At 42.0% G+C, this 24,530-nt stretch overlaps 1 protein-coding gene across 1 annotated transcript in view; it reads right to left on the minus strand.

Moving 5' to 3' along the window:
* The window catches only part of LOC137414833 (1-phosphatidylinositol 4,5-bisphosphate phosphodiesterase gamma-1), a 212,965-nt gene that overhangs the window by 19,228 nt on the left and 169,207 nt on the right, over positions 1-24,530 (minus strand). The window contains exons 22-26 of the mRNA XM_078784318.1: positions 16,074-16,177; positions 10,795-10,900; positions 10,587-10,650; positions 10,294-10,457; positions 4,990-5,080 (exon numbers count right to left, since the gene is read on the minus strand). Coding sequence (XP_078640444.1) covers positions 4,990-5,080; positions 10,294-10,457; positions 10,587-10,650; positions 10,795-10,900; positions 16,074-16,177 — 529 coding nt within the window. The remainder of the gene's footprint in view (positions 1-4,989; positions 5,081-10,293; positions 10,458-10,586; positions 10,651-10,794; positions 10,901-16,073; positions 16,178-24,530) is intronic.

Below are 24,530 nucleotides of genomic sequence, written 5' to 3' on the forward strand. Positions count from 1 at the left end.
CTCCCCCGCCCGGCAATGCCGGGTACTTCTGCTAGTAAATTATAAAGCAGGCGGTGTAGTGATCACCCCCCCCCTTCCTTATTTTGACTCTTTGACTAAAGTAAACGTAATCAACTTATCAGGCCTAAAGTGGAGATAAGATAACCAAAATACTTTCACATTCAAACCGTCACACCAAACCCCGAGGGATTCTTACAATTTATAGATTTAGCGTTGCAATTAAACATAAACGTTCATCAAAAACTCATTTCATAAAACTACATAATGTATTGTACTTGTATTAATACATTGTGTGTAGAATAATCCGTTATAAACGTGTTTTTAATCTAAATAAACATCGTCCCTCCATTCACGGGGCCTCGAGCGAATCCCTCGATATTAATGTGCTGAAGACCCTAGCAACCACATTCCGTAACTCGTCTCCAAGGACGGACACGTGATCGCAGCGGGGCGGGGCGGGGCGAGGCGGAGTGATACAGCGGAAGGATTCAACAGTTTAAATAAAGCCGCGATGAGGCGGATTTTCATTGGGACCTTTATCCTGATTTCGTTACCTCCGCCACCAAAGGTAGATGCAGGTTATGTTTTCACTCCTGTCTGTTTGTCCGTTTGTTTGTGAACACAATATCTCAAAAAGTTGTGGACGGATTCGGACGAAATTTTGTGGAGATGCAGCGTGTGTGACAAGGACGACATGATTAGATGTTGGTGAAGATCCGGATTCGTTTGCAGTGAATTGTTTGTTGACAAGGGGAAAATCCTGGAACAGTGAGTTTACTTTATCTATCATCGTTTGTGTCAGTTCAGCTGCACTTGCGAAAAATGATGCTTGTGCAGAAGCAGAGTAATGAAAGCAAGGCTCAATAAATGCCTCTATTATGGAAAATATCTGCAAGAAGTTGGAATTTTAACCGGGATTTTTTTACCGAGAAATCGCGTCAGTCAATTTATCTCGGGACCGTCCCGAGACCGTCTCGAAAGCCGAAACCGCCGGGATTTCGTCCCGGTCTCGGATCGGTTGACAGCCCTAGGTAAAATGGTGTATAAAATAGTGTAAATGGGCTAACCACAGCAATAAAATGGTGTGCGGAATGAGGCTTGCAAAACTACAGCCACCAGGATAATTAAAGGGTAATTGTAAAGGTAAAATGCACTTCCAGTTATTCGGATACGCCTCTGGGGACAATGGAATGTCACCAACCAGTCAGGAACATTTTAACATCTTAGAAGTCGCCCTTGGGTAGGTTGCTATTCAATCGCCTGGTGATACCGAAGCAGACATAAACCAGAGCAGGAATTTAGAACTTGGACATGATACCGGCACACAGCGGCCTATTATTTTTGTGGGATCTCAGAGTCCTCAGACTCTGTATGTGAATGGATAAAAGGAGAAAGAAGCTTTGACTGCCACCACGCACAGGTAAAAAGAACAGTGCTGAATCTTACCCAGCCATACAGGTGTAAATCACAAGTGAGCTTCCCACACTCGCAGGGTATATTTTCTGTGTATCCATGACCTGACTCTGGGTACCCCCAGAACTTTTACAAAATGTTGGTTCACGTTTATATAAAAAAAGTAAAAACAACCAAAGATTGAGGCCTCTAGGTGCTGCAATTTGGCCATGAAAGAGTAGCATACAAATGCACAACATGTGCCGGATTTCCCTATGTATTTTTTTTTTCCGTGCAGCACTGGGTACCCCAACCAAGCTTGGTCACCCAATCAATATTGGGTTAATTATACTTCAGTAAATCATCAAGAACATTGATGTTTAAAGCTGTAGAATTTTTTTTTACCCCAAGAGTGCACCATGGCAATGATGGGGAAAATGGTCCTCATTTCCTTGTTTGAGGTCAGTTTCTTGATTTTTAGCCTTACAAACACATACATACAGAGAATTGCCTTGTGGGGGTGGAGGGTTGTGCACATGACCTGGGGTACCCCCAGCACGTATGAAAAATTTGATGGAGAATGGCCCAGCTGTTTATCCTTACTATAATTCATGGACCGGTGTGTGTGTGTGTGTGTGTGTGTGTGTTTGTCGTGCTACTCCTCCTGCAGTTCTGGCCCGATTACATCCAGACTTCCTAAATAGGATCAGTATGACACCATTTAGTGTGGTGTGTTTTTTCTTTGCCAGTTGTCTTGGGTGGAAGGGAGGGATGCGAATTATCTATGTAAATGTGTATCGTGTAGTGCCACCTCCAGGTGAGAGTGGGTATTACAAGTCACCACCCTTTACAGTCCAGTATTCCTGTCCCCACATTTTTCAGTGCAGTGAGGTGTTTTGAATTATAAGCAGTAGGCATGTTTTTGCTTCATGCACGTAACCTGGGTTTATTTTATTTGATTGTCGACAGCGATTGAGGAAGCAGTCAGTTGCCTATACACCACCCAAATAAAGGTATGTGCCAGGAGAATGTGTTGCATGCTTGGAATAAGATCGCCCGTAGGGCCAGCTGGGTTTTTTTTGTCCAATTTTCAGACCTCCACAAACATACATACAGACAGAGAATTTCCTTGTGGCAGAAAGGAGTTTTTGTGAGAGGAGAAGCTGAAAACCTTAACCCTGAGGTTCCTCCTACACCCCAAATTTTGGATCTCTAGGTGCTACGGTTCGGCCATTAAGGAATAACGTACAAACGCACAGACACACAAACAAACACGTAAATATTTATGAAGAAAATATTGTAGATAACCAACACCTGTCTCAAAGACAGAATCAGAATTATTGGAATCTCCTGCGATGAAGCTAACTCCGAGGGCAGGTTGGTGGTCTTTCCGTCTTCTACCTACTCCTCTCCGACCTTGCTCCCCCAGCTCTCTCTGTGCTCTGTCCCCCTAATATTCCTACAGGTCGCACAAGATATGCCTGCAACCCTCTTATGGTTAAACTACCAAAATCAAGAGTCTCTGCTCACCTTCACTCTTTCATTCCCCTTTTCTCCCGCCTCTGGAACAAACTCCCCCACTCCCTTCAATCCCACTCCTCCCTCCAGGTCTTTAAAACAGCTGTTCACCACCATCTCTTATCTTGCCCCATCCAAAACCTTGATATTTTCTACCCCCGGTAGAAATTCAGAATTTTTTTTGAAATTTTGAAATTTGAAATTTGAAATTCAAAATTCAGAAATTCAGAAAAAATTCACCCCAGAGTCCTTGCAGTGTTCATATGTTTTATACCTCTCCCACCTCCCCCCAAGCCCTCTCCCTCCCAAAATTCTCTCGATGTCCCTGCTCTCAAATGTTGTGTTTGTGTCCTTCCCCATCTCTCCCCATCTTGTCCACCGCTCCCCTTATTTTGTGTTTTATGTGTCGGTTTGACTTTTTGTGTGATTAATGTTAGCTCTTTCACGAGCCTCGATCTTGTATACAAAAAAGAAAAAGAAAGAAAAAAACGAAAAAAAAAGTCACAGTCTCCCATGACAGATGGAAAGCCTTGTGGCGTCAGTTAAACTGCAGATGAGATGTACAATAGCTAAAACGACAGCAAAGTAACCCTGCGAAGATGCCACTGCAGAGTCAGAATTTCCGAAACATACAAATCTTTGTACCATGCACAAACATGTAAAAAAGGGTTCCTATACGCAGAAAGGCCAAAGCAATGTGCAAGTTCAAAGAGTGCTGCCCAAACAGAAACAACTGGTTAGGCTTCATGAAAATCTATCTGTGTGTGCACATACGCACCCTCTCACGCACTCAATTACACACTCAATTACACACTCAATTACACACTCAATTATACACACTCTCTCTTTCTTTCTCGTTGATGACACATTTTGCATATTCAAATAAGTCAGAAGAATTACAATGAATGTTGTTCTACTAAATTAACCAAGTTTGAAAAGTATGTTCAGGTACTCAAAGAAAACACACAATAAGGATAATAAGCACCACTCAAGTAAATTTTATGTAGATTTTTTACAATTTATCATATTGTCACCTCCTTGGTGAATCCTTCTCATGAAAGCTGTTTAGCAAAGCATTCAGAATCATTGGAATCTCCCGCGATGAAGCTAACTCCAAGGGCCTCTCACTCACTCACCGCAGGCAGGTTGGTGGTCTTTCCGTCTTCTACCGACTCCTCTCTGGCCTTGCCCCCCCAGCTCTCTCTGGGCTCTGTCCCGCAAATATTCCTACAGGTCGCACAAGATCTGCCTGCAACCCTCTTATGGTCAAACTGCCAAAATCAAGACTCTCTGCTCACCTTCACTCCTCTTTTCTCCCGCCTCTGGAACAAACTCCCTCACTCTCTTCAATCCCACTCCACCCTCCAGGTCTTTAAAACAGCTGTTCACCACCATCTCTTATCTTCCCCCATCCAAAACCTTGATCTTTTCTATCCCCGCTAATTTCACCCCAATTCCACTTTTTGAAATACCAACTTCTGTCCTGGAAGTCCTTGGTGTCCTTGTGTTTTATACTTCTCCCACCCCCCCCCTTCCTACGCCTCCTCCCCCCAAGCCCTCTCTCTCCCACACATCTCCCTGCTCTTAAATGTTGTGTGCTCTCAAGTGTTTGCGTGCTTCCCATTCTCTTGTCTTCCGCTCCCTCTTTTTATATATTTTGTTTGTCTGGTTGATTTGTTTGTGAAGTAAATGTCAGCTCTTTCACGAGCCTCGATTCAGTATACAAAAAAAAAAAAGAAGAAAAAAAAAGAAGCTTTTGTCTCAAATATACTCATACATATTTTGACTTCATGAATGTCAATACCATGATAGACCATGATAGACTTCAGTAAGTTCCGAGACTTCAGTAAGAAGATTTTCACAGGATGTTCACAATAGGAAAAAAAAAAATGATTAGAGTCAATCATAATCTAAGCTACATAATCATAACCTACGAATATTAGTGTTGCACTTGAAATCATTTTAAGAGCCAAAAATCACATGACACATCTCACAATGTTATGAAGTTTAACAATGTCTTGCCATTCATCCCTCCCTCACACGGCTTGTAATTCGAAGCCAAGCCATTGTGTAGCTTACTTTCATAGGGCACTGGTCGGCAGTACACAGCCAGGTTAGACATTTCCAAGGCAACATTCTTTTTCTTTGCTTCTTCTTCACATCTGTTGCTCTGTGAATAAAGAAAAATGTAGAAACATGGGAACAGCAGAAATATTTTAATTTGGAAGGCCATTTTTTTTTTGGTTACAGAGGCCAAAGTTCAAGGAACAAAAAAAAAAAAAATAGACAAAAAAGAGGGTGACAGGCCAATGTACCAACAACTAGAACGGCACTCAGTAGAGAGCACCATATCACTCAATGGTGAAGAATCAATTTTAAAATTCTACGAGCTGGATCCGGATGTGGATCTTCATAAAAATTGAATCGATTCTTCCTTGTCACACTCACAACCTGTCCAACAAGTTTCGTCCCAATACATCCATAACTTTTTGAGGTATCCTGCTATGTATCGTTCTTGGCCCCATCTCCCATTGGCGAAGAATAACTTAAAGAATTAAATAATTCTCATATCCGAATCCATATTCAGATCTTCACCAAAATCGAATCTATTTGTCCTCATCACACACCCAACCTGTCCAACAAGTTTCGTCCAAATCCATCCATACCTTTTTGAGGTAGCCTGCTATGCATAGTTTTTGGCCCCATCTCCCAATGGTGAAGAATCACTTTAAAAATTAAATAATTGTCATATCCGAATCCATATTCAGATCTTCACCAAAATCTAATCATATCGTCCTTGTCAGACACCCAACCGGTCCACCAAGTTTCGTTCAAATCCGTCCACAACTTTTTGAGATATCCTGCCATGTATAGTTTTTGGCCCTATCTCCCAATGGTGAAGAATCACTTCAAAAATTCTCGTAGCCAGATCCGAATCCTGATCTACACCAAAATCTAATCATTTCGTCCTTGTCACATATGCTACATTTCTGCCAAATTTTGTCCGAATCCGGCCACAACTTTTTGAGATATTTTGTTCACAAAACCCCCCCGCTCTAGCAGGGAAAATGGCCTTAAAATGCATGTTGTTGTTGTTGTTGTTCACAAAAAAAACCGGACAGACAAATAGACAGGGGTGAAAACATAACCTCCATCCACCTTTGGTGGCGGAGGTAACTGGAATGGCACTCGGAAGAGCAGAAGAGCAGAGCCAGGCTGAACAGTTTATGTTTTGTAACCCAATGATAGGCCGGATCTGGATTCAGACCTGAACCAAAATCTAATCGACTTGTTCTTGTCACCGAACCAACTCATCCACCAAGTTTTGTCATAACTCGTCCAGTTTTTTTTATATCATGTTGTATATCGTTTTTGGCCCTAATATATCAATGGTGAAGAATCACTTGGATTGAAAAATTCTTATCCCAATGCGGATCTTCACCAAAATAGAATAAATTCGTCCGTCTCACACACCCAACCTGTTCGCCAAGTTTCGTCGGAATGTGTCCATAACTTTATGAGATATTGTGTCCTATATATTGTTTTTAGCCCTATCACTCAATGGTGAAGAATCACTTAAATGATCGTATCCAGATCAGGATCTTCACCAAAATCGAATCGATTCTTCCTTGTCACACACACAACCTCTCCAACAGGTTTCTTCCAAATCCGTCCATACCTTTTTGAGACATCATGCTATATGGCGTTTTTGGCCCGATCTCAATGGTGAAGAATCACTTAAATGATCGTATCCAGATCAGGATCTTCACCAAAATCGAATCGATTCTTCCTTGTCACACACACAACCTCTCCAACAGGTTTCTTCCAAATCCGTCCATACCTTTTTGAGACATCATGCTATATGGCGTTTTTGGCCCGATCTCAATGGTGAAGAATCACTTTAAAATGACTGTATCTGGATATTCACCAAGATCTAATCATTTCGTCCTTGTCACACAACCAACCTGTCCACCAACTTTTGTGCGAATCCATCCACAACTTTTTGAAATATCTTGTTCACAGACAAACAGAGACAGACAAACAAGCAGACAGGGGTGAAAATATAATCTCTGCCCACCTTCAGTGGCGGAGGTAATGAAATGAAGAGTAACACACAGATCAATATAGAGGACAATAAAAAGAGTCACGTATACTCAAACAGCCCAATCAAGTGAAACACGATAGGCAGATGAGATGTACGTCAACAAATTGGACACTAACCAAAAAGGAGAATGCAGAAAGGAAAGGTACCCAATAATGTGAATAATCATGACTCAACATGGGAGAAAACATGAGATGGTGGTAGATCACCACTTTGAAATAATAGAGGAAAAGCAAGAGTGGTTTGACTCGGGGAAGAGATTCAACAAATCGGACAAAAGAGGCACAAAGGGAATCAATCGACGTGGGAAGCAAGTTAAGGTTTTCTGGAGGAATGTGTGTGACTTGGTGCGGAGGAGCTGAGGATCAATGAAGTGCTGAAAGAGCAGAGGGTGCAAGACCAGGATTGCAATGGTATTGGACTACAAGACCACCAACCTGTCCCTGTGCCAACCTGTACCCAGCCTCCTGCTGAGATACCAAATACCCTCAAAGCCTTAGATTCTACTACCTCCATGTATGAAAGATGGGAAGCAGCAACCATTCCATGGCACCGTTAATGATCGTTTTGCAACACTCGTAGTGAGATAATGGTACCCAAGGTTCGACTTAGGTCTGAATAATTATTTCCAAGGCAACATCCACCTCTGGAGGTCAGCTTCGAGATGTGATCAGACAGCAAGTCATGGCATGCATATTTGAAGGCCATGGAGCTGCATCTCTGCCAGAGGTGAGACCATAGAAATGGATGAACCAAATAATCTTTGTGTTGAGACAGAGTCAGAATGAGAGATGTTGCAACAATGGATGATCACATTCTGGATGATCAATCTCATTCACTAAATCAGGAGCCAAGGAAGAAGTGGAAGAGTGCATTTCACTTGGCGAGGAACAATCCAGCACTGCATGTAATCGTCTGCTAAGTGGTGTAGAGGATTTTCCAGGGAGCCTTAAAGTTAATTGATGAAAACCGGTAATAGGAGGGTACTCGGGACATTGCTCTCAGGGACAGCACTTCCAAGAGAATAAAAGGAGAGAGAGGATTGAATCCAAGTTAAGGGGAGAACTCTAGATGCCATTTGCAGACAGATTAATAAATCAAAGTTGGATGCCATGGAGTGTTGCTTCTTACTGAAAGCACTTCTTACTGAAGATCCAGGACATCCATGTTTTATGTTAGCATGAGGAACATGCCCGTGGTAGAGTGCTTGGAAATAAAGCCGAGCTAGCAGTCTGTGATTACAGAATTAGAAATTACAAGATTTAAGGAACGAAAAATTATTGCGTTATTGCGTTTACCTCACTGGTGTGGGTTCGATTCCTGTGGCTGCTCAGCGGAAATTATTGCACCATGCAACGGAGTGGTTAACTGTCAGTACTGGCTATTAGCAACGGAATTTTCACGACTTGTGAGCAAACAGGTTCTCTGTCAAAAGTACGGGCCTCAACCACCTCCACCAGACTAACCTTCCTGATTGGCATGAGGTTGACCAATTTGTATTTACAGGAATGGTCTTGCCACTCTGCTCACCAAAAATGACATTAGTCACCTTCCATGAATAAGAAAGGAAACCCTGTGCAAAAGAAAAACAATCAGGAAAGAAAAAAAAAGTTTTACGGATGCAGATGAGTCGTCAACATCCGTGAAAAACATTTCAATATTAGTGGAGGTGGTGGGGCAAATGGGGGTAGGATCTCATCCTAAGTGTCAAGAGAAGGGGAGCGGAAAAGGAAGTAGGAAAGAGGTGAGGGAATGAAATTCCAGGAACTTGAGCTTTTGCAAGAAAAACCTCATTCAGACACTACACCTTGCAAAACAACATGTCCACTGTGATTCCATCTCTCAAGAGATGGAAGAAGAGCATGTCCCTGAGCCACCCTTGACCAGTTGCCTCCAGGCACGTGTGTCAGAAGCATTTCAGAAAAGGGGACACATAGAGAAGACAGTGTAGCCCTATATCATTATTGGGGCGTACCTCTGGAGCCAGGGATGTGACATTAGGATGGTTGGGGCAGAAAATATTTTATGGGAACACTAAAATGGGAGGAAATGCTGCGCAGGGGAAATCCGAAGCATTTCTGGAAAATTTTGAGCATTGACATGTGGAGATATGTATTATTGGTCATTCTGAGAGGAACCTCCTCCAACCCCCTGCACCCCAACATTTTTCTCAACAAATCGTGATGATCCAGGTGGGTGACCAATTTGAACCCAAAACACAAGTCTGCGTTTTCATTAAAAAAAAAAATCACATTCCAGGGAGTGCAGACAGACTGACATGTATTCTACAACCAGTGGCAATCAGTCAGACTATTCAGAGAATGCACTGCAAGTTGGAAGATTAAATCGTGAAAGGAGTATTGGAAGAGTAGGAATATTCAAAGTAACATTGTGTTGACGTAGCTGGTGCCAAGAGTGCCCCAGGATGTGACGGCTCTTTCCCCAAGCTCAGTGGCTGCGTTGTTGTATCTTGCGTATTCCTCTGTACGTCAATGTGTGTGAGATGTGTGTGGCAGCTCCACTCTGAACCTTAGATCCTATAAAAAGTAATAAACCCCAATAACCCCACCTCTCCCAAACCAATTTCTAAGATTCTGAACTGTTATAAGCTTTGCATATGTTGGAACCCATCTGTGGATCGGTCCCATCGGCCGATGGGTCTGCGCCATCTGCGGATGTGTTGTTCACCTTGAAGGAATGTGTTGACAGAATGGTGCTCTTCAATCAGGTACACAGTCATTGGAATTACATGTGGTAGGAATTTAACAGAGATGATTTTTAAATGTTTTATTTAACTTTTATTTTTAAAATTTAAATTTTATTATTTTATTTAATTTAAATTTTATTTTATTTAATTTAATATAAAGGAATTTAACATTCCCCTCCGCCATTATCAGAAGAACACCTAATGTTTTGTATGAATGTTGAGTATGTTATGTAAAGCTTTACTAAAACTGCCATGTATCTGTTAATTACAAAATGTATTGACAAAATGTATAAATAGATGGGTAGAAATAGATAATAAAACATTTAAAAATCATCTCTGTTAAATTCCTACCACATGTAATTCCAATGACTGTGTACCTGATTGAAGAGCACCATTCTGTCAACACATTCCTTCAAGGTGAACACATCCGCAGATGGCGCAGACCCATCGGCCGATGGGACCGATCCACAGATGGGTTCCAACACATATATACCCCACGGGATTGATGAGTCGTGTCATCCCATTAAATTGCCAAACCATCATATATAAAGTGGAGGTTCTTGCAACGGCTCACCAACTCCTCTGCTGTGCGTGCTATCTGCCGGATAGTCGTTACCCACTCAAAGAACTCCTTCTCATCTGGCGCAGCAATGTCCAAGGGCTGCACACCAGGCTGCGCGTTGGCCGACTCAATAGTGAAAACCCAGCGCTGGCCACACTTTCCCTGTTGCCGAATGGCTGAACGAATACATACAAGGGCTACGTTCAAGACACCAAGCTGACTTCCTAAATTAATGCTTCGATTCAATAGAAAGAAGACACAGCAATCTTCCTCTCTTCATATATCTTTCCCTGAAATGGCCTTACCAATTTTGGAGGTTTTCACATCAATGGTGCCTTTCTGCAAGTGGCCCAGGGGGCTGTTGTCTCTCTAGGTGACACAAAAGACAGTGTACTCCGTTAAATATTTATGAAGGAGTAAAAATACCACCATCAATTATTTCGTCAAGCTAACTAAAATTCCAATGGTAAGATCTCACAGCAGCCTTCAAATATATCAATTTTTAAGTCACACCTGGGATATTTCAATGGGGTCTAGTGTTTCATGGTTGTTTTGAATTTCTTCAACGTAGTTTGAGGGAAACCAGAGTTGCCTCTTTCCTCCAAAATCACCACGCCACCTATGGGAAACATGACGCTGCAATGTTGTATGTAATTTCAGAATGACAAAAAAAATGTTTGTGTGTGCGTGTCCATACTCTGACTCTGCTTCTGCCGAATCAGTTACCATGCTTGATAACCAACCCAGAACACGTCACTCCCCGACAAGTTGTTGTAAGATAGGGCCCATAAATTTGGAATTTGGGCAGGATGTATGTGTGTGTGGATATATGTGTGTTTGTGTGTGTGTGTGTGTGTGTGATTGTGTGTGTGTTTGATTGTGTGTGTGTGTGTGTGTGTGTGTGTGATTGTGTGTGTGGGATTGTTTGTTTGATTGTGTGTGTGTGTGTTTGAGTGTGTGTGTGTGTGAAGGTGTGTGCATGTGTGTGTTTGATTGTGTGTGTGTTTGAGTGTGTGTGTGTGTGTGTGTGTGTGTGTGTGTGTGTGTGTGAGTGTGAGTGTGAGTGTGTGATTGTTGTTCTTTGTTCGCGTGACTTTGTTCATTTCAATTGGTTCATTAGTCCCCCATGCCTCATGTGCAGAATACGCTTTGCAGTGGAGGGAGAGTATTGGAAGCACTGGGATGATTTTCAAAAGGGAATGTGGGTTCTTTAACGTCTGCCAGAGAAATGTGAACAGACTGGACACGCACCTTAACATCCCTCCAAAGAACAGCACACTCATTCATGTTAGGCCCTCCATACGAAGCAGCAAGATGAAGGTTTTTTTGTAAAGGCATGAACCCAGACTAGACTGCTCAAGTCGACCCATCTAACTCCCTCTTCATTCCCACCGAGTTGCTTGAGCATGACTCCCCAATGCAGAGCCGACGGAACCGCTTGTAGTACAGATCATTTCACCCCATATGTCGCTATAAAAGGGGAAGTGCACACAAGTGACAAGCTGTTGAAGCGTAGTCATGAGATAGAAGAGCAGAGAATACTTTTTGCAGAGTTGGAAAATAGGAACATGATGCCCAATATAAGAGGATGACTTCCAGTTGGATAATCTCCGCTCATGTAGCGGTCTTCTCAGCGCTGTGGAAATCTCTCCCGGTCTTGTCAAATTGTTATCATTTGTTCCCTGTAATGTTAGTCATGTTGTGTGTCTGTGCCAGTGTGTCCTTCTCTGGACTTTGTCCCACTGTGTCGATTCTGAGTTTGTATTTCTCTGGGCTGCATGCTCGGGGGGTCTGGGCCTACCTTTTCTCTCATTACTTTCTCTGGTTACCTCGTCTTTAAGGGCCTGTCAGGAATTATGCCATAATGGAAATATGCAGTCGGTTTGTATCAATCTACATTATTGCTGCTGTGCTTATTTATAATTAATTATTACCTCCATCACCGAAGGTGGGTGTAGGTTATGTTTTCACCTCTGTCAGTTTGTCTCTGAGCAAGATATCTCAAAAAGTTATGGACGCATTGACATTAAATTTGGTGGACAGGTTGGGTGTGTGGAAAGGACCAATTGATTCGATCCAAATCTGATGAATTCAAGTGATTCTTCACCATTCAGTGATCGTACCAAAAACGATATCAAATAAACCCTTAAAAATCGTGGGTTTGAATACCACGGGTTTCGGCCAATCTTAGGCAACCTCTTATGTACCCATTTAGTCATCGCGGGTTCATAATTTTGACCAATCGCGGTTTTTGAGCAGAGTTGCGACAGTTATCTCCCACCACGAGCCTTTTGTTGTTTCTCTTGCACCATTAATAATGATGCTGAAACATAAAACAACAAGAGAAAAGTGATTATTGTTAACAGTTTCGACTTTACACATTTAAGGACGTAAGCTTCATACACCATCATCTCGTTCATGATCATCAGTCTCTTGTTGTCCCAGACTAGTTTTTTTTTCAGTCCTTCAAAAGTAGCAGAATATTTACCAATTTGAGTGCTGGCTTCCACATCTATATACTGAGTTAAGGTAACAGAACCTATCCACTACATTGAAGTTGGTACAATGGATACAGATGGTTGTAAGCTCAACACCTTGTGCCGTTACTACAGTTTTCCTCAGACTAATTGACACACCAAACTCTTTGCAAGCAGCTTGAAGGTCTTATTGAGTCTGTGCAAAGGCGGCAGCATTGTCAACAAACCGAAGCCCACAAATAAGAACTTTCCGCACCTTTGACTTGGCACGCAGTCTTGCTAGGTTGAATAGTTTGCCATCACTCATTGCCTTGAGTGGCTACCCTTGTTTCATTCAGCTGTCTGCATCCACCATAAAAGGCCTGAATTATGTTCAGAAGTCTTGGAGGATATCCTACTCTCTTTTAGACACAGGTAGAGTCCAATACGACTCCCAGAGGCAAATGCTTTAGTTATATATCATTGAAGGTCAGATAGCCTGGTGTTGGCTTAGCAGTTAGGGTGCTGGCTTGGGATCCTGAGTTCGAATCCCAGTCGATCGTGAATTAACACCAGGGGGGTTGACTCAGCCTGTCATACTTCTGAGGTCGGCAAATTGAATACCATGTGCTGGGATGAATGTGCCGGTGTGTGCCCCAGTTTAGAATAGGTACACCGTATCCCTGCATGTCGTAAGAAGCGACGAAAGGGTTGGCGTCAGGAAGGGCATCCGGCCATAAAAACATTGCCTCAAAAAGGGAACCATGATGATTGTCATCGGGCCTGCAAGTCTAACCCCCGCTCTAGCAGGGAAAATGGCCTTAAAAAGGGAATTTATTTGTTTATATCAATGAAGGCAGGTAGAGGGGACATCTCTGCTCTACACACATTTCTTGCAGCTGCTTCAACGTGAACACCTTGTCAGTAATAGATGGCCCAGATCTGAAACCACATTGGCTGTCTGGTTACACATGATCTGCTCAGATCTGTAGATGCTTCAGCACTATCTTAGCCATAGCTTTACCAGCGGTGCTCAGACGAGGAATTGCATGATAAGTGTCAAAATTTATTATTTCACCCTTGCTTTTGTAAATAGCAAGTATTGTTTCTTCTTTCAGTTCTTGAGGTTGCGTACCCTTTGGCCAACAGGACAACAGAACGTTTGTATAACTCTACTGCTACATCTTTACCTCTGTGTTTAAGAAGTTCAGGAAGAATTATGTTAGCTCCCGGTGCTTTCCCCTACCTTCAGTTATTGCAATGCAGCTGTCAGCTCAGCAAAAGTCAGAACCTCATCTAGATCATGCAGTGTAGAAATCTCAGGGAGTGGATCAAGGCCTGTTTTAACAAAAGCTGGTTCCTGTGCATCAAAAGTGTCTCAAAATGTTTTGCCCAGCAGTCCATCTGTTGTGTTTGGTCTGTAAGAGGATGTCAATCCCTATCTAGTCCTATTTTCAGTGAAACAGGACTAATAACTTTCTTTATCCCTTGATACAACCCATGGAGATCAACATAATCAGCACAGAATTGAATTCACACATAATTTCTACAAATATTGCTGGATGCAGTTTCTCATTTCCCTCTGAGGAGTGTGCTTTTCTTTCTGCAGTTTCAATAAAGAAGCCCGAGGTGGATTAACTGCATAAGCGATGTAAACATTGCACGTCTCCTCAATAATATAATTGGCTTCAAGATATCTTGGTTCTCCATAAACCATGTCGTCTGATTTCGATCTTCGATCTGCACTCCCCAAAAGTATGTGATGACATTCTGACAGTTTGTCATCTTGTTGTTGCAAGATCAGCTTGTTATTTCAGGTTTGTTGGGTTCAACTTCATGTCTGGTTTTTGTCTTCTCTTATGTCCTTCTCTGATGCCAAGCTAGCACACATGGCCACGTGAAGGGGAGCTGGTGGCCTGGCGGCTTGAACTGGGACTCGCATTGACGTGAACTGTGGCTCATACTGTTTCGTACCGATCTAAGCCTCTGATGTTGCGATCTCCTGTCCTGGCCATTCTTCCTCCACTCTGATCTCCCTCAAATCTCAGTGTTCGCTTTTGCAGTCGCTCAAATACATTTGGCCCCAATGTCACATGCCACCGGTCTGGCCCCTGATGGACGTAACACACGTGGATCTGCCATCCCACAGAAGCTAGCACACATGGAACCTCCAGCCTAAGAAAGGTAGCACACACGCAACGTCCGTCCTACTGAACAAACGAAGCACATATGGAAGCTCCATCCTACGGAAGCTAGCACAGATGGAAGCCCCATCCTACGGAAGCTAGCACACATGGAAGCCCCATCCTACGGAAGCTGGCTCACATGGAAGCCCCATCCTACGGAAGCTGGCTCACATGGAAGCCCCATTCTACGGAAGCTAGCACACATGGAAGCCCCATCCTACGGAAGCTGGCTCACATGGAAGCCCCATTCTACGGAAGCTAGCACACATGGAAGCCCCATCCTACGGAAGCTGGCTCACATGGAAGCCCCATCCTACGGAAGCTGGCTCACATGGAAGCCCCATCCTACGGAAGTTTCGCACATATGTAAGCTCAATCGTATGTAAGCTAGCACATATGGAACCTCAATAATACGGAAGCTAGCACACATGGAGAAGATTAATCACAATGGGAAAAATTAACTGATATTAAATGTAGTGGGATGAAAGGGAAAGAAGACAGACGCAATGCTTAGTATGACAGGAAGCTTCTCTATACATGTGCTGAGGTGCTTCTCTATACTTCTCTATATAGCTAGCTTCTCCATGCATGTGCTGAGGTGCTTCTCTATACTTCTCTATATGGCTAGCTTCTCTATACATGTGCACCTCTGACAGGTGCTAAGTGTGGTGCTACCACACATCTTATTCTTACTGATATTAAAAGAACTACTAACTAACCCATAATCGTTTTCATAACAATATATATTTATATACGTATATTTCAAGGGAAATATTCTCTCCTTTCCAGGGTATATTATTTTGTCTAACTTGTCATGTGACCCTGCCATGGGACTGTTTTGGCAGTAATGATGCCCCTGTCGGCAGAGTATGGACATAATTAATGAATTAAAAAGGAAGTTCTCTGAATATGCCAACCATCAGTTGGCCTTTTGTCCAGAACAATGACTTGGTTCAAAATTCCTGCTTCAGAAGGACACCATTTTTCAAAGCAGCATGATATGCACAACAATGAATTCACATTTAAATTCCACAAATTATGTCGATTTTGTACATTGTCTCTTGATGTTTGTAAATTATGTAGAAGTACACTGGTGACCACTTATGGAATTGTTTTACTGCAGATCAATGTCCTATCAGCAGATACTCACCAGTCAGCCTCCTGTTTGTCCACGTTGTGAATGATGGAGTTTTGGACAAATGACAATTCATCTTCACGTTGAGCTTGATAGTTGTAGAGAGCTTTTACCATGTGCTGCACAACAATCGACAAAGGAAGTGAATCACTTGTCACAGCTCCTTTTTAATCGTAATGTCTTGCTCACAAAGTCATTACATTTGGTTATATCTGAACTGCCACATTATATCTGTCAATCAAACACCGAAAGGAAAATGCAGAATAAAGATTGGCATTTAATATTTCATTGTATATTGGTGTACGTATATTTGAAACAACATATGCTTAGTTACTTCACACATTCGTGCACATTCACATCAGTTCTTGCATGGGAGCAACGGTGCCGCTGATGCAGTGCCCCCTGTATGTCAGAACAGGAATTTGGAATTTGGTCAGAGTGCCAGGGATAGCTCGGCTACTCTTTCTGAATGACACAGTGGAATCTTTCATGTCTGCCAAATAATGCTGGCAATAAGATGGCCCACTTTTTAACATCCATCCAAGGCACAGCACACTCATTTATGCCTCGCACTGCCTGTGAAACACCACAATGACAGTACTAACGAGCCCAAAATCAGTTTATAGCAGCTGGGTCAGGATTCGAACCAAGGCAAGACAGCTCAAAGGTGAGTGTGCATACCTCTGAGCTATCCCACTACTCTGGGCCCAATTTCATCTGTGGGTTGTTGCAAAGGAGCTTCCAGCAAATTCTGTTACCTTAGCGGTTTGCATGTGTACAATTTCTTTCACTTCTAAATGCTCGGCCAGTTTACCTGTTTAAATTGTGATGTAGATGTTTTAAGTCACATTTTCAGCAATTTCTGATGGGAATAGTTAAACCAAAATATATATGTCAGAAAAACAAATGTATATCTACGAGTACACGCGCCCCCTTCGTGAGTAGCAGGAAGAGTCATGTTATTATCCTCTCCGGGGTATATAGATTACAGTCGATCTCGGCTCTGGTCCATTAGTCTGTGGTGGGTGCAATAAGCATAAAATGCCTCAAGAACGTCGGGTTTCCTCCTTTTCAGTTTCGTATTAAACAGCAGTAGCGACTGTTTAAAAAGGAAATTATACGTGTTTGTGGTTTATAATATTTCTACTTCTGGTAGGCTTGCCCCACGAAACATGTCGACAAGCTTTTTATACACGTTAACACGGCGTTTGTACAAAGAAAAAAAACCCCTTGGGGAGAGAGGATATTAATAGTATTAATATTGTTTTGTAATAACATCAATATTATGCCATTATTATTGGTGTTGTTATTACCTCCGCCACCAAAGGTGGATGGAGGTTATGTTTTCACCCCTGTCTATCTGTGAACAAGATATCTCAAAAAGTTGTGGACGGATTCGGACGAAATTTGGTGGAGAGGTAGTGTATGTGTGACAAGGACGAATCGATTCGATTTTGGTGAAGATCTGAATATGGATTCGGATATGAGAATTATTTAATTTTTTGTGATTCTTCACCATGGGGTGATAGGGCTAAAACCAACATAAAGCAGGATATTTCAAAAAGTTATGGATGGATTTGGACGAAATTTGGTGGACAGGTTGTGAGTGTGACGAGGACGAATCGATTCAATTTTGGTGAAGATCCGGATACGGAACCGGCTAGTATAATTTTTAAAGTGGGTGGTTCGTGTGCAGCCACCGGGCTGCAGGTTGCATCATTTTTCTGTGGGCGCGTCAGCCGCTGATGCAATGTCTCTCTATAACCAGTTATCTGGTACTCATTTTGCCGACATCGGAAATACGACAGGCTGAGTCAACCCCACCTGGCGTTAATTCAACAGGATTCTAACTCAGGACCTTAGGATCCCATGCCCGCCACCCTAACCATTAGGCCAACACCAGGCACATTTTAAAGTGATTCTTCACCATTGGGAGATTGGGCCAAAAACGATATATAGCAGGATATCTCACAAAGTTGTGGACGGATGATTTTGATGAAATGTGATTCTGTATTGTGATGTTCTGGTCTACCCTGGGATAAAAAACGTAAACTGTTCACCTGGCGGAGTTATGCTCTCTACTGGGTGCTGTTCTGGTTACCTTCGCCACCAAAGGTGGATGGGGGTTATGTTTTCACCCCTGTCTGTTTGTCTGTCCGTTTGTTACTTTTGTCATTAGAAGCAGCTTTGGAAAAATGCCATGATAAGCTATCTATACACCTTAACACAGATTCGGCCAAGACAGAAAAACCCATTGGGGAGGGTGGCAAATGGAGTTGTTACAACCTCAAGTTTAGTCGTGTGACCTTTAGTCCACCTGTTTGGTTGAGATTGGATAATATAAATATCGACCGAATGTATCACAGTCAGCCAGCAGACACCAAATTGCGTATCCTAGTATGATAACAAAAAAGGGGGGAAAAAACAAAAAACATGAATGTACTGTGATTGATGACAATTCATTATTTTATTTGCCACTTCACCACAAAGTAATGGTGTTTCGTCCACTCAAAAATGTCGTTCAGATAGTTTAGCGATAAAAAAAGGCTTTTATTGACAATCTAAAGTTACGCATATCATCGTCATCATCATCATGTTGCTTGTTTAACGACTTTTTCCACTATTTTAGAAAGTGAGTCTATTGATGACATCTCCATTTGGTATGTTCGCATCTTCTTTCTTCAATTATTATTTGAACTAGCGTGACTCGGCGCGCTCCGCACGCCTCACCACACGTCGTTTCAGAGGGATAGGCATCTTTGACCATTTCGGTGTCTTTTGGGTCTTCATGGTGTTTTGGGTCTTCAGGGCCATTTCGGTCTTCAGGGTCTTTTGGATCCTCTGGGCCTTTAAGGGTATTTTGGGCGTTTTTGGTCTTTGGGGTCTTTTGTTTCCTCTGGGTCTTTAGGGTCTAAAGGGTCTTTGGAGTCTTCAGGGTCTTTTGGATATTCGGGGTGTTTTGGGTCTTCGGGGTATTTTTGGTTTGAAAAAATTTTTTGATTTGAAAAAAAGTGGTTGACCTTTTGGCCTACTCTGATCTCAAAAACAGTTGGTGGTAGAATTCAGTTAGTCGATATGTAAATCCTATTCAAATTTCAAGTCAATCGGGTGAAAATTGAGGATTTTAGAAATTTGAAAAAAGTGGTTGACCTTTGGCCTATGTTGACCTTTTGATCTCAAAAATATATAGGATTTTGTCGGACCACAAACTCTACCATTTGGTGAAGTTTCGTGAAGATCTGTTTAAAATTGTGACCTGCAGGCAAGTATAAGTGAGTGGACAGACAAACACACAAACCAGAGTGATCAACATACTTGCAAAAAAAAAAAAAAAAATCCCAAGTAACAAACATAACCATGGACGTTTGCTCTATCTTACTATAATTCACCAACTGTCCGTCTGTCTGTTCGAAGGTACTGTAAAAACTGCTGAACCGATCGCAAAGATATTTTGGGTGGGTAATCCTGGGACCCCTGCGAGTAAAATAGGCTATTTAGTTTTCCCAATTGGAGCTTTGGTCTCCAGCATTCTCAGATTTGGACTCCCGCATAACATTCGCGTTCGCATAACGTTCATTGTGACGATGTTCTCATTGTGACGATGTATGTGTTGATGGTAGTGTTTGACGTGACGGTGTGAACGTAATTTCGTAATGTTTTTCGTTTCGTAATCCTTTAATGAACGTTTAATGTTTAATGAACGTTTAATGTTTAATGAACGTTTAATGGCCTTCGATGTCCGGGGCCGCACGCGCGCTACACTGGACGGACCAGCGTGTACCTCGCCCTTCGCCGTCAGGCTTGGGTAAAACGCTGAGCCCCATCCGTGATGGGGACTGGGGCTTGAGACAGTGTCCCACGAACGAGGAATTCCCAGTAAGCACGAGTCATCAGCTCACGTTGATTAAGTCCCTGCCCTTTTTACACACCGCCCGTCGCTACGACCGATCGGACGGTTTGATGAGATCCTCGGATTAGCCCCTGCACGGGCCGTTCTCGGATCGTGCCGGTGCACCGAAAAGATGAGCGAACTTGACTGTCTAGAGGAAGTAAAAGTCGCAACAAGGTTTCTGTTGGTGAACCTGCGGAAGGATCATTATCGGGACAACATGAGAGCGAGCGAGACGCGAGACGTACGTGGTACATGATCGTCCATGTACTGTTTAGCCATGTACTGTTTCGATTTTGATGATTTGCGTGTGATATGATTCAACGGATGTTTATATATATATATAAAAAAAAAAAAGCCTTCAATTTCTGATATTTTACCTTTTCATTTGGTCTTCCCAATTGAAGCCTCGCCCATAGGGCGGGTACCGTTGCTAGTTATAATATAAGATGTCATTTCACATGTTTCTGCCATTTTTTCTTCGTCCTGCCATTTGGTCCTTAATTTCCATTTGCATCTAAACTTGTGATCATATTAATGGGTTTATCCTCTGTACTTTTGCTGAAATGACCAAACGATCAAAGCCTCTCTTTCTCTATTCAATCTTTACATTGCTGATTTTAGTGCATTTCGATAAGATCTTCACTCTGCCATTTATCTTCACTGACATGCCACACATACGTCTGAACATCCTTATCTCTGTTCTTTCTATTATTCTATCCTCATTACCCAAGTTTCTGCCTTTACTGCCATTGGAATATACTTGTTTGTAAAGATACCTCAAAACTTTTTTCCATTTATTTCAAGCTACTTTTAACTGAGTCCTTATAGCTATTTCTGCTCTTCCAGCGACACCGAAACTGGTGCCGCCTTAAGTTAAGATCCTGAGTTTTAGCCCCCTGTCGTGCTGTTGAATTAACACCAGGTGGGTAGACTCGGCCCGTCAACCTTCCCAGGTTGGCAAAATGAGTACCAGCTACCTGGTTGCAGGGGCGCTTCCAGAAAAATGAAGCAACCAACAGCTGCAGGCTGCATAGGAAACAACACAGTGCTGTCCAATACGTCTCCGATGTAAAAAAAAATTTTTTTAACCTTTCAAATTTCACTCCAATTCCTACATTGTAATGTGATACACTTGTTTAGTTTCTCTAACCACACTTTATATGTACATCCGGGCAGAAGCAAAGAATGGGGGAAGATATATATATATATAATATATATATATATATATATATACATACATACATACATACATATATATATATACACACATACATACATACATACATACATATATACATACATATATAACTGCGAGAAATAGGAGAAACTCCACAGTACGAGCAGGGCGTCTCATTTGCATTAAATAAATAATCGGGAGATTAAATCAGACGCGGACGTAGCTTCAGGACGTCGATCTTTAATTCTCGACAAGCTTTCGACCAACAGAGGTCTTCTTCTTAGTCGTCCCCAAGTGTGATACTTCCGCTGAACTTGGGGACAACTAAGAAGAAGACCTTTGTTGGTCGAAAGTCTGTCGAGAATTAAAGATCGACCGTCCTGAAGCTACGTCCGCGTCTGATTTAATCTCCCAATTATACATATATATCTCTTCCCCCATTCTTTGCTGCTGCCCGGATTCGTCCACACAACGTGGTCACAGTCAGAGAGCCGATGGATCGATCCTTTGCCTTTCTCTTTTTCTCTCTCTCTCTCTCTTTTTCTCTTTCTCTTTCTCTTTCTCTCTCTCTCTCTCTCTTTCTCTTTCTCTTTCTCTCTCTCTCTCTCTCTCTCTCTCTCGGCTTTGTGAAGGCGAGAGTACACCATCTTGGATGTGGGGGATATCTGGGTCGCCCCTGTGAGTTCGATCAGGTGTCTCTGTGCCCCGGGCTTGTTCAAGAGAACTGTTGGGGGCTATACAACAACAACAACAAAAAGAACAACAGCTCATGGCCATGTTGCACTTTCCTCATTTTCCTTTTCTTCACTGCTAACCATACACTTGATCTTCACCACATTCACTCGAGGTCATTTGTTCTCCATTGCCTTCTTCCATCTTTGAAACATGGTCTTCGCTTGTTGCTCTGTTTGAGCGATCAAGACTAAATAATCTGCATATAATAATTCCCAAGGAAATGGTACGCGAACCTATTTTGTGAGTTCCTCTAACACAGGAATAAACAATAATGGACTTGGGGTACACATCATATATCCCTCTATAAGATGAGGGTATAGTAATGGAACACTCTGTCTTATAGTGAGGTACAATACTGTTATCCAACCAATTATCAGGAATATGTTCACAATTTCATATCATTCCATAAAGAATCATCAACAAAAGTGAGGTCCAAAGATTCCATTCATTCAGCGACTTCTGAAAAGAGTTGTTCCACTCTTTTTCAATTTCTTCTTTCCAACAACAAGCTTTCCATACACTCTTCTCCTACTGCATCCTTCCTATCCCTTATTACGTGCTTTCCTATCCTAAAAACCTTGTTCCTGCCACCAGGTGTATCTACACACGCTCCATTCTTCACTCTTTTTTTTCTAGCTTTTGCTCCTTCTCTCCTTGTCTCTTTGCTTGAATGATATTATGTTTTGCCCCATAATCTTGAATCTCACTCTTTTTCCACTTTTTAAATGCATGATCCTCTTTTGCTATTGCTTCATGTACGGTGGCGTTTCATAGAGATGGAGATGCTCATTTCTCTACCATGCTGGTCTCTTGACACTCGCAATCATGAGACGCTCATCATCACGAGCTAATTCATGTACATGTGAGTGAATATGTTGTTTTTCATCAATCATAGCTTTTTAATTGTGATGGAAAAGCATTCCTTTGTTATTACCACGGGTCCTACTCTATAATGTCCTTCCGATTGATGGCGCACATATTGTTTCATCGCACAACACAAAAAACACCAGGGAGACGTCTCATCGCTGGGTGGAGATTCGAACCCAGGCTAGACAGCTCTGAGTCAAGTATGCATACCTCCAAGCTATCTTGCAGGCCCTCATCTATTACCATGAATGGAAGGGATACCATGGTGACGTAATGCGAGACAGCGCAAAATTTACACATGCGGTAAAACTTTTTTCTTGCTTGCAAATGAACAAAATATCTACATAAATAACACAACCTGATGCATTTCCAGGTTTATCAAGTTTTTGATGCAATCCGTCGTTCATCACCGAGCAAATTGCTGGGAAATATTTTTCAACATGGTTATTTGACCTGGAATGATGAACGAGTTGGAAAAATAAACTTTGGCAAACATCAAGGCCATTTGGACTCGACTACAGATCTCGAAGGGTGTCTGAGTGCATCGCTAAGTGCAGAAAAATAATGTCCAAGGTTGTTCTGAAACATACCTCTTGTGGCCATTCATAAAAACGGAAATTGTACACCTTACAGTAAAAATGAATTAAACATGGTACTTGGTGACACTTTAAAGAAGCAAATTATAATATGAAGCATTTTAATTATTTTTATGCACACTAAACGAGCTGTACAGCCATTTAATAGCTTTAACAGGCCTTTAATTGGCTGTAAAAGGCTTCTTACTTCTATTAAACCACTCAAATCACCATATTCTCATGATTGCTTGAAATTCTTACTTTATGAAGGCCATGTTCACATTAGTTGGGTGTTGTGGGGAATATTAATGTAAATTGTTGCACTGGGCTTTTCTTAAATTCTAGTTTGGTGCTCCATATATTTTATAATTTTACAAAACAATATCGTATGTCCCATATGGCCCAATTCTTCTTCCTCCGTTTGCTCCCAACTCGTCGCAGTCTTCTTTCCCTTTTCTTCTCCCATCTTCCCTTCTTTCTATCTTTTCCTTTCACTTCTTTTATTTCCTCTATTTGGTACTTATTTAACTGCAACACCCCACCAACCTGCCCCCCCCCCAACCTAAACCGTGTGTGTGTGTGTGTGTGTGTGTGTGTGTGCGCGTGTGTGTATACACACAAGTGAATAAAAAAATTTATGCTAAATTAAAAAGGCAATGTAGGGACGACAAACTACAGTCTAAAAAAGGTCCTAAACAAGATAGGGATGATGTTGGTTTAGAGAGGAGCGAACAGTATTGCCATCACATAATCCCTACATCACTGCCTCATTTACACTTAATCAGTTATTGCTTCCAGCTTCTACAAACACTCCACTGGTTGCACCAGTACTTGATTACTCTTGTAGTGTAGCCACATACTGAGACTCTACAAATTAGCAGCCTGAGTACAATGTTATAATATCAGTACATGATCATCAACTTCTTACAAACTGCATGAACATCTCCAATAACAGCATTCTATAATTATCTCCGTTTGTGATTGGTTACTCGAAGTTGATAAAAAAGAAAAGTAGGAAAGGCAACTGAAGCTGCAAGAAGTCCCTGGAATTATATTGGAGCTTCTTATACTTATGCAGAAATGAAATATAGGAGCTTCTAATACTTTTAGCTCGGCCTAGCCCGAGACAATAGCCTGGAGGCAGTGATGTAGGGATTGTTATGTAATGGCAATACTGTTAGCTACTCTCTAAACCAACATCATCCCGATCTTGTTTCGGACCTTTT

The sequence above is a fragment of the Myxine glutinosa genome, chromosome 9 (genome assembly GCF_964187855.1).
Source record: "Myxine glutinosa chromosome 9, kmMyxGlut1.1, whole genome shotgun sequence".
NCBI lineage: Eukaryota > Metazoa > Chordata > Myxini > Myxiniformes > Myxinidae > Myxine > Myxine glutinosa.